This window comes from Podarcis muralis, chromosome 7 (genome assembly GCF_964188315.1).
Source record: "Podarcis muralis chromosome 7, rPodMur119.hap1.1, whole genome shotgun sequence".
Classification (NCBI taxonomy): domain Eukaryota; kingdom Metazoa; phylum Chordata; class Lepidosauria; order Squamata; family Lacertidae; genus Podarcis; species Podarcis muralis.
The window spans coordinates 87,604,605-87,615,664 of NC_135661.1; the positions used below are offsets into that span (position 1 = coordinate 87,604,605).

An 11,060-nucleotide genomic window follows, 5' to 3' on the forward strand; every position below is an offset into this window, starting at 1 on the left:
GTGGAGGACCTGAAGGCAATGGGTCCTCCATCACCTCAGGAGCCAGAGCAGATTCAGCTGGTGCCTGCACCTGAGGATCCAGCACAGGTGAGGACCCTTCAGGCTCAGGCCCCATCCCCCGCTCAGCTGGTTCTGGAGGCGGGGAATCCTTTGCGGGCTCAGGTTCAGCATCCGAGTCCGAATCCCAGGCCATCACAGTGAATGAATCTGCAGAAGACCCAGGAGCAACCACTGCCCTCCCTGCGGGCCTGATGGGGAGGGAAATATTCCCAGACCTAGCAGTCCCTCCCCCAAGGCAATGCTAGGAGTGCTCTTCCTCTGCTCCTCACCTGCAGGTTGCCATCCAGCCTCCCCATGGACCTCCTGGGCCCATGGACCCTCCTGTTGGCCTCCTTCCTCTTCTGCTTGCTGCTCCTCTCAGCATGGAAGAAGAAAGAGAAGCTGCCGCCTGGACCGACTCCGCTGCCCTTCATTGGGAACCTGCTGCAAGTCAACACAAAGGACATGTATCAGTCGCTGATGAAGGTAAGTCTCTGGACGCCTGTCCGTCCATCTGGCCGCCTTCCCTCTCATCTCCTGGCCAAGTGCCCTCAATAGTTTTGCAAGCCACTCGGGGACCTGGAAGCCTGAAAATGTGGAAGGAGGGGACCCCAGAGGTCACGTAGCCCAACCCTTGCAGTGCAGGAACGCTCCAAGTGCACATTCCTCAGCCAGGCGTGAGAAGGTTCACTTCTTGTGTCCCAAGCGGCTCATCAAGCATAGATTGTTGTTGTTTAGTCGTGTCCGTCTCTTCGTGGCCCCCTGGACCAGAGCACGCCAGGCACTCCTGTCTTCCACTGCCTCCCGCAGTTGGGTCAAACTCATGCTGGCATGTTCGAGAACACTGTCCCACCATCTCGTCCTCCGTCGTCCCCTTCTCCTTGGGCCCTCCATCTTTCCCAACATCAGAGTCTTCTCTTCTCATGAGGTGGCCAAAGTCTTGGAGCCTCAGCTTCAGGATCTGTCATTCCAGTGAGCACTCAGGGCTGATTTCCTTCAGAATGGAGAGGTTTGATCTTCTTGCAGTCCATGGGACTCTCAAGAGTCTCCTCCAGCACCAGAATTCAAAAACGCTGGCTATCATGTGTTGGTGAAAGAGGGGGCAAGATATGTCAGGAAGGCAGGAAAGGCTGAGCAGACTGAGCTCCCTGGATCAAGGTACCTCAAGGAAAGGGAACAATGAGCCAGTAAGTGGACTTCTGTCTAAGGGAAGATACATCACAGAGTAAGATTGCCTCATTTCAAAAGACTGGCCAGGAGGCAGTGGAAGACAGGAGTGCCTGGTGTGCTCTGGTCCAGGGGGTCACGAAGAGTCGGACACGACTAAACAACAACAAGCTTCCTTGTCTTCCTAAAAACTAGTCTATGTATTTGCTCCATCTCTCCATCTGTTCCATCACCTCACACAATGCCCTCCTCCTCTTTTCACAGATCCGTGAGAAATATGGTCCTGTCTTCACCATCCACTTAGGGCCCCGCCGTGTTGTGGTCTTGTGTGGATACGATGCTGTGAAGGAGGCCCTGGTGGATCAGGCCGAAGAGTTCGGTGGCCGTGGAAAGCAAGCCACGTTTGACTGGCTTTTCCAGGGTTACGGTTAGTCTCTTCTTGGGCCATCCTTGGCCAGAGCCAGGGCCTTTTCAAATAATAAATTATTATTATTATTATTATTATTATTATTATTATTATTATTATTATTATTGGCTCTGGCCTGGTGGAACGCTCTGTCTCATGAGACCAGGGCCCTGCGGGATCTGATTTCTTTCCTCAAAGCCTGTAAGACAGAGTTGTTCCGCCTGGCCTTTGGCTTAGAATCAGTTTGATTCCCTCCCCCTGTTTCTTTTTTCCTTTCTCCTCCTGTGAAGAGGCTGCATCTTAATGTTTTAATGTTGTATTTTAATCTTGTTTTTTAAGTTGTATTTTAATCAACTTATTTTTATTATTGGTTGTTAGCCGCCCTGAGCCCGGTCTTGGCTGGGGAGGGCGGGTATAAATAAATTTATCATTATCATTATTATTATTATTATTATTATTATTATTATTATTATTATTATTATTATGTAGCACTGCCAATGGCCCTTCCAATGCTCCTATGAAGTAAATTTTTTATACCCATTTTACTGAGGCTGAGAGTGTATGTCTTGAGAGACAGTGTGGTGTAGTGGTTAAGAGCGGTAGTCTCATAATCTGGGAAACCGGGTTCGAGTCTCCGCTCCTCCACATGCAGCTGCTGGGTGACCTTGGGCCAGTCACACTTCTTTGAAGTCTCTCAGCCCCACTCCCCTCACAGAGTGCTTGTTGTGGGGGAGGAAGGGAAAGGAGATTGTTAGCTGCTTTGAGACTCCTTAAAGGGAGTGAAAGGCGGGATATCAAATCCAAACTCTTCTTCTTCTTCTTCAAGACTATTGAGCCTCACCCCCTCATCTGTTCTTAAAGATCACAACCCTCTTTGCACAAATCAACACACACACACACACACACACCCTATGAGAGGGAACCCGGGCACATACAATGTTCTTCCATCTCCTGCAATCACAATTTTAAAAGTCAGGAAAAAATTAAGAATATGAAGGGCTTTTTGTGGGTGCACCCTTCATCACTGTGTGGGTTCATCCACATTCTCATTCACTGCACCCCCTCTGGCTCCTCTTCCTCCTTCCTCCTCCTCCTCCGCTTCTCAGGGCTTGGCTTCAGCAATGGGGAACGGGCCAAACAGCTACGACTATTTTCCATCACGACGCTGAGGAATTTTGGGATGGGAAAGAGATCCGTCGAAGAGCGGATCCTGGAAGAAGCCCATTTCCTGTTGGAATCCCTGAGGGAAACAAAAAGTGAGCTCAGTTTTGACATCTTCATGCTTAATGGGTCAAGAAATATTTCTTAATGGGTTAGAAACCGTTGGAAGTTAACTGGGCATTTGAAGGCTTTATACTGAATGTTCTCACTGGTGCTTTCGATTTATTTTGGGTTATGTGCAAAGAAAACTTTGCCTAAGCTAAACACATTACCAATAAGCTTTGTCCTCTAAAAGAGAACTTGCTCTTATTGGCCCAAAAATGGAAGCAAGAAGAATTACCGACGATTGAAGAATGGAGGATGAAGTTAATGGACTAGATAAACTAACAGGAAGGATTCGAAACCGGCGGGACCAGAAATTCACGGAAGACTGGAGTAAATTTACGGACTATTTAAAAAGTATTTGTGAAGCTCAGACGACGTTTGTAGGTTTGCAAGAAGTTTTGTGAGGAGTATTATTGGAAGTATTGCAAAAATGGAGAAGGGGAAGGATGATTTGTTAAGAGATGTAAAGGCAATATTAAGTTAAGAAATGCATAAGAAGTGGTTAAAACGGTGGATCATCAGAGGTGCTGATGGAAGTCTAAAAAGATTGTATAAATTTTGTGGTGCATTTTATAATTTATATGTGGCTTAATTTAAATTGTGGCTTATGAAGAAAATGGAACAGTGGGTCAAATGAATAATGTGAGGCAAGTCTGGACTGGTTTGCAAACTCTTCTTGACATGTTCCAGGGTTCAGTGATTTGGGGGTCTCTCTTTCTAGGCTCACCCTTTGACCCCACCTACACCCTGAGCCGCACGGTCTGCAACGTCATCAGCTCCATCGCCTTTGGCGACCGCTTTGAATACGAAGATCAGGAGTTCCACTCCTTGCTGAGTATGATGTTGGGTAGCTTACAGTTCACTTGCACCTCTTGGGGACAGGTAAATTGGAGGGGATGAGAAGGAGTTCCTTTGTGAGTGTGTGAATAATGTCTTTTCAATGAATCTCCTCAAGGCATGGCATGCAGGACCAGTCCAGGAGAAATTGGAGTCATTATCTCCACTAAGGAGCCAGATCAGGTTCAAGGCTAAATGGAGCTGCCCAATACATCCTTCCATAGCACCAGGGCAAGTAGAGCTGGAGTCAGCTGCCTTCTCTTGAGCCTGAGGAAGCAAATCCCTTCCCCAGTACCTCACCAGTCTAGCAGCAGAGGGAGAGCACCAGGGGTGAGGCCCTGGAAAAGAGTGTTGGGGATTCATTCCCCGTGTCTGCAGTCATGGGATTGTTGTCTATCACATGACAGTGTATGTTTTCATTCCACAGTGTGGGAAGTGACGGAGACAGGATGTTTTGGTATTATTGTGTTCCGTGAAGTGGGACTATTGTCCTTTGTCCTTTCTCTCTTTCCTGTCTGATGAGAAAGAGGCAGGAGTGAAGTCAGAATGCTCCGAGTGTATTATATGTAAATAAATGTAGGTGGCGCTGTGGGTTAAACCACAGAGCCTAGGACTTGCTGATCAGAAGGTCGGCAGTTCAAATCCCCGCGACGGGGTGAGCTCCCGTTGCTCGGTCCCTGCTCCTGGCAACCTAGCAGTTTGAAAGCACGTCAAAGTGCAAGTAGATAAATAGGTACTGCTCCGGCGGGAAGGTAAACGGCGTTTCCGTGCATTGCTCTGGTTCGCCAGAAGTGGCTTAGTCATGCTGCCCACATGACCCGGAAGCTGTATGCCGGCCCCCTCAGCCAATAAAGTGAGATGAGCACCGCAACCCCAGAGTCGGCCACAACTGGACCTAATGGTCAGGGGTCCAAACGTAGATTAGCCAAAATGCTGAGCTACTGAGTTCTGTTATGCAAACTGCAAATGCTAAGTTTGATCCCTAAGTTTGATCCCTAAGTGTGCTAATGCCTTTTGGCATTAGTCGCTGTGATGTTCGGGCTAATGAAAGCTTTTGAAGCTCCCGAACGATAGACCAGGAGGGAGAGAACATGCCAGTCGGGCATGTGTCTCTATATGGGTCCTACACGAGAGTAGGACGCTCCTAACAAAGAGAAGATGCCCCTTTCTCCCAGCCCTGTAGGAAAATAACATCTCCACAAGAGGACAGAGCCTGGGGGAAAGATGGGGGGAAAGGAGCAAGCTGCTCACCCTGAGCTCTCCATGGTGCTGCAACTCCTGATCTGCCTTGGTTCTGGCTGGAGCAAGTTTAGAATGTTGCTGCAGCCTCTCCTGATCCCAGATTGAGCTGTTGAGGGTGATGGCACTGTAAGAAATTCCCTCTCAACCTCTGATTCCTCCTCCAAGTCTCCATCTATATCCCCAAAAGAGAAGTCAGACCCTGAGGTCATGTCTGTGACAAGTTGATAGCATACTCAGCAGTTTGCTTTGCTGACCCTCCGGCTTCTCCATTTGTCAATTGTTCTGTGAAAGAAGCTTGAAGCTGGCTCAATAAACACAACTGAGACTTTAAGGAACAATTTGCAAGCGACTTTGTACCCCACTCTGAGACATTTTGGAAAAGCGATTTGAATACGTTCCCCCTGGAAAAGTACTGGACCCCCCTGTTGTTTACTGGGAAACTGTACTGAATGGCCTCGGACTTAATCAGGACTGATAAAGAAAACCGGCTGCGCTGAAAAACAAGAGAAGGATAGGGGCCACGGCAGCCAGAGATGAGCTCAGATGCTGAAATTATGGAATTTTTGTACCAATGGAAAAGAGAATTTATGGGAAGTATGGCTAAGATAACAGAGACCATCAGTACTAGATTGGATAGATATAACGTATTTTTCGCTCTATAAGACGCACCAGACCACAAGACGCACCTAGTTTTTGGAGGAGGAAAACAAGAAAAAAAATATTCTGAATCTCAGAAGCCAGAACAGCAAGAGGGATCGCTGTGCAGTGAAAGCAGCAATCCCTCTTGCTGTTCTGGCTTCTGGGATAGCTGCGCAGCCTGCATTCGCTCCATAAGATGCGCACACATTTCCCCTTACTTTTTAGGAGGGAGAAAGTGAGTCTTATAGAGCAAAAAATACAGTAAATTCTCCCTTCCTGTTCCCCAGAAACACCCCATTCACAATCCTGAGTGGCAAAATTTCACCAAGAGGTAAAAAGAATTAGAAATCAGCATGCTCTGGATAAAACATAGTGACTTCCTTCATCTCAGCTTCACTTTGTGCAATATCTGTTTTCTCTCCCCTCTGAAACCAACACAAACAGCTCTATGACATGTTCTCGGGCGTCATGCAGTACCTGCCTGGTCCACAGCATGAAGCCTTCAAGCAGCTCTTAGGGTTGGAGGAGTTCATCATGCGGAAGGTAAAAGCCCAAGAGGAGACCCTCGACCCCAACGCCCCTCGGGATTTCATTGACTGCTTCCTGGTGAAAATGCAGCAGGTATGGCGATTTCATTCTATAAAATATGAATATTTTTTTTTCCTGGAAGGAAACTAGAGTCCCTGAAACGAAGCCACCTCTTCAACACTACTCAACTGTCCCTTCACTCTCATTGGTTTAATCATGACATCACTGCCACTCAGCCAACCAGTGTTGTTGTTGTTTAGTCGTTTAGTCGTGTCCGACTCTTCATGACCCTCTGGACCAGAGCATGCCAGGCACCTCTGTCCTCTACTACCTCCCACAGTTTGGTCAAACTCATGCTGGTAACCTCGAAAACACTATCCAACCATCTCGTCCTCTGTTGTCCCCTTCTCCTTGTGCCCTCCATCTTTCCCAACATCAGGGTCTTTTCCAGGGAGTCTTCTCTTCTCATGAGGTGGCCAAAGTACTGGAGCCTCAGCTTCAGGATCTGTCCTTCCAGTGAGCACTCAGGGCTGATTTCCTTAAGAATGGATGTGTTTGATCTTCTTGCAGTCTATGGGACTCTCAAGAGTCTTCTCCAGCACCATAATTCAAAAGCATCAATTCTTCGGCGATCAGCCTTCTTGATGGTCCAGCTCTCACTTCCATACATCACTACTGGGAAAACCATGGCTTTAACTATACGGACTTTTGTTGGCAAGGTGATGTCTCTGCTTTTTAAGATGCTGTCTAGGTTTGCCATCGCCTTTCTCCCAAGGAGCAGGCGTCTTTTAATTTCGTGGCTGCTGTCACCATCTGCAGTGATCATGGAGCCCAAAAAAGTAAAATCTTTCACTGCCTCCATTTCTTCCCCTTCTATTTGCCAGGAGGTGATGGGACCAGTGGCCATGATCTTCGTTTTTTTGATGTTGAGCTTCAGCCAATCAGTAGTAGAGAACAAACTTTGTAGACACCTGAAAACCAGATTTTAACCTCCTTTACCATTTTCCTTCTGACTAGGAGAAGGAAAACACAAACACAGAGTTCTTCCTAAAGAATCTGGTTATGACGACCCTCACCATCTTCTTCGCTGGCACAGAAAGCATCAGCACCACTTTGCGCTATGGCTTCCTGCTTCTGCTGAAATACCCGGAGGTTGAAGGTGAGTGCGGAAGGGGGAGGAAAATAGGCTGGAGAGATGTGTCCTTGCCTTCTATGGGAGGCTCCCTCTTTGTTTCCCCAGCTATGAGCTGGGATCCTTCTTTAGCTCCCTGGAAGGTGCAAATAGCACTTTTGGTCTCATCCTGCTGATTTCTCAACAGAGAAAGTCCACGAAGAGATTGAACGGGTGATTGGCTCGAATCGCACTCCCAACATGGATGACCGTCCCCTGATGCCCTACACGGATGCTGTGATCCACGAGATCCAGAGATTCACTAACATGTTCCCCTCGGGAGTAGCAAGATGTGTGACCCGTGATACCCAGTTCCGGGGATACACCATTCCCAAGGTATTGTGGTTCTATTAATTCCTTAGACTTAGACTCCACCCTTCCAAATATAGTTTGTGGCTCAGTGACGTTCCCCAAACACATCTGTTCCACCTGTCCTTACTCTCTGAATGATAACAATCAGGGAAACAGAGGTGTGGATACTGGGGAGGCCCAGCAATATTCCCTTGTTTTCCTGGCATCGCTGTGGCTTAGCAGGAGGAGCGAGGCAGCTGCAAGGACAGTGCTGTGCTGATATGCCAACAGAAGGACCACATGGGCTCCTCTGGGGACTACAGTTCCCATCATCCCTGACCACTGGTCCTGTTAGCTAGGGATCATGGGAGTTGTAGGCCAAAACATCTGGAGGGCCGCAGGTTGGCGGTGCCTGATTTAAAGCGATGGATTGCTACAGTTGCTTACATTTGTGGACTTTCTGGGGTGGGCATGGCTATGATAAGCTCCTGTGCTTCAGAGCTGGCCACAACACCAATGGTGTGGTTCTGGATGGTTAAGAGTTAACACTCCAGGAAGCATTTTTATTAACTGGGCGCACTGCCCCCATGACCCGGGCATTTTTCCTTTGATCTATGCTCTCTGTGGGCTGCAGAGAGCAGTCTGTCTGAGAATGTGAGCAAGGTAGTTTCATTTTTGTTAAAGACAGAAAGCTGTGAGCATGCAGCTAGATTCTGTAGGTTTTTCTTTTCTGTTTTTTGTATGCTTCTAAATAAAGAGGGATAGATTAGAAGCACTGGTGTTGAGCTGAGTTATTGAAGACACCACGCAGACACAGACAAAGCCATTTTACACTGCGTGTGAACTCTGCTACTATCTGACAACTGAGAAGAGTGGAAGCGTGTGGGCACCATTGAAGTTTGTCGGAGTGCCAATAAATCAGATTTATTGCAGTGCCGTCGCAGCAGACTCCGTGGGTCAAAGGTTTTACGACCCACAAACTTTAACAGTCTGGTGTTGGAGAGTGGAATATGCAGCCTCAAATCTCAGAATGATTTCTTGCCCCCCAGAAGAATCTCCCATTTCTCCTGTATCTTCTCATTTCTCTCCCTTTCTTGCTCAGGGGACTGAAGTGTTTCCCATGCTCGGGTCTGTGCTGAGAGACGCCCAACACTTTGCAAGACCAGACGTGTTTGACCCCCAACATTTCCTGGATGAGAATGGGCAGTTCAAGAAGAATGAAGCTTTTATGCCTTTCTCTGTTGGTGAGTCAGTCCCCTTCCTTTCCCAAGCACTCCTAAGCCATCCATAACAGCACCCTGAAAGCCTGTATTCACCTTCCTCCTCTTTCCTAGGGAAGCGCTATTGCTTAGGGGAACAACTAGCCCGGAAGGAGCTCTTCCTCATCTTCACCAGCATCCTGCAGAACTTCCGCTTCAAATCCCCCGTCCCTCCTGAACAGATCGACATCTCTCCCATGCTGGTTGGCTTTGTCACCATCCCACGTTTTTATGACATGTGTGCCATTCCCCTCTAAAATGGGGTTTTAGAGTTTTTAGGGGTTTTTGAATGTTTTATGTAGTTCTCTGGTAGTTTTATGTAGTTTTCCAATTTCATTGTTCTGCATGGGACAATGACAATAAAGATATCGTATTGTAAACAAGTTGGGGAGTTCTTGAACTCACAAAGGGGTTGACCCTCCTGTGGCGATCACACAGGGTCCCCGGACGTTTCACCCTCTATTGATCCCTGTGCCACCACTTGATTTCTCGTTGCCGCCACCCAGGCCCGACCTGGTACAAGAAGAAGAAGAAGAGTTTGGATTTGATATCCCGCCTTTCACTCCCTTTAAGGAGTCTCAAAGCGGCTAACATTCTCCTTTCCCTTCCTCCCCCACAACAAAGACTCTGTGAGGTGAGTGGGGCTGAGAGACTTCAGAGAAGTGTGACTGGCCCAAGGTCACCCAGCAGCTGCATGTGGAGGAGCGGAGACGCGAACCCGGTTCACCAGATTACGAGACTACCGCTCTTAACCACTACACCACACTGGCTCTGAGTCCAGTTGGGGGGGGGGGAGTCAGAAAATAAGAGGAAAGTAGAGTCTGGGCCGTTGCAATTTCCTGCGAAAGATACAAATTCATTTGCCACACTCCTCCCCCTTTTAAAAAGAAGCCCCCTTGGATCTGTCCTTTGACTCCGCTTTGCAGTAGAAAATTTGGATCTAAGCTCCATATCCCATTCCCAGACTTTTGATTCTCCTTTCTCCATTCTATACTCACAGCGGCATGACTAGAAAGAAGCTTCATTTGGATGCTTGCTTTTATCTCCTTCAAAGTCCTTGTTACACAAAGATGTAACTCTCAATCCCAGAATGAGAACTATAGCTTACCACTTAAAGAAAAGGTAAAGTGACCCCTGACCATTAGGTCCAGTCGTGGCCGACTCTGGGGTTGCGGCGCTCATCTTGCTTTATTGGCCGAGGGAGCCGGTGTACAGCTTCCGGGTCATGTGGCCAGCATGACTAAGCCGCTTCTGGCGAACCAGAGCAGCGCATGGAAATGCTGTTTACCTTCCTGCCGGAGCGGTACCTATTTTTCTGCTTGCACTTTGACGTGCTTTCGAACTGCTAGGTGGGCAGGAGCAGGGACCGAGCAACGGGAGCTCACCCCGTCGCGGGGATTCGAACTGCCGACCTTCTGATAGGCAAGTCCTAGGCTCTGTGGTTTAACCCACAGTGCCACCCGCGTCCCTTCAAGCTTACCACTTAGAAAGGGTCTTTTATCTACTTCTTGTGTTTTCAAGATTTGAGTACTTCACAATCAGCCAAAACACCAGGACGTAATATCCGCCAAAACATTCACAACCAGGAGCCCCCACCCAAAAGTGAATCTTCTGGTGGAGTCTACCAGTTGCCTTGGTAAAGGTACAGAACGCCAGAAACTCATTCTGCCAGAAACCTACATTCAAAGAAGAAGTTTCTGGACAACCAATGTAGGAAGCAGTTGAGTCCTAACCGCCCCTTGAAAGCCAGATGTGATCTGAGGAGGGGGGAGTCTCCCCCACTTGCTAGATTTGTGCACCACAGAACTGGAAGTCGCTTTACAGTAATTTAACAGTTAAACCAATTCCCTTTGGAGATGTTCAGGATCTTTACATTCTTTGTCCTTCCAGGTTGTGATGCTTTCATAGTTTAGATCAGGGGACAGCAAACTTTTTCAGCAGGGGGCTGGTCCACTGTCCCTCAGACCTTGGGGTGGACGGCGGACTATATATTTTTTTGGGGGAAATGAACAAATTCCTATGCCCCACAAATAACCCAGAGATGCATTTGAAATAAAAAGCACACATTCTAGTCATGTAAAACACACTGATTCCCGGACTGTCCCTGGGCCAGATTTAGAAGGCGATTGGGCTGGATCCGGCCCCCAGGCCATAGTTTGCCTACCCATGATAGAGACTAGGGGTCAGCAAACTTTTTCAGCAGGGGGCCGGTCCA

The 11,060-nt window shown here is 48.0% G+C and overlaps 1 protein-coding gene across 1 annotated transcript; it reads left to right on the top strand.

Annotated features, from left to right (window-relative positions):
• Nucleotides 1-338: 338 nt before the first annotated feature.
• Nucleotides 339-9,312, top strand: LOC114603167 (cytochrome P450 2A13-like). The gene is made up of 9 exons (XM_028741966.2): nucleotides 339-525; nucleotides 1,471-1,633; nucleotides 2,719-2,868; nucleotides 3,600-3,760; nucleotides 6,041-6,217; nucleotides 7,142-7,283; nucleotides 7,444-7,631; nucleotides 8,689-8,830; nucleotides 8,921-9,312. Exons 1-9 carry the CDS (start codon nucleotides 355-357, stop codon nucleotides 9,100-9,102), a joined length of 1,476 nt encoding a protein of 491 aa, XP_028597799.2. The 5' UTR covers nucleotides 339-354; the 3' UTR covers nucleotides 9,103-9,312.
• Nucleotides 9,313-11,060: the final 1,748 nt, after the last annotated feature.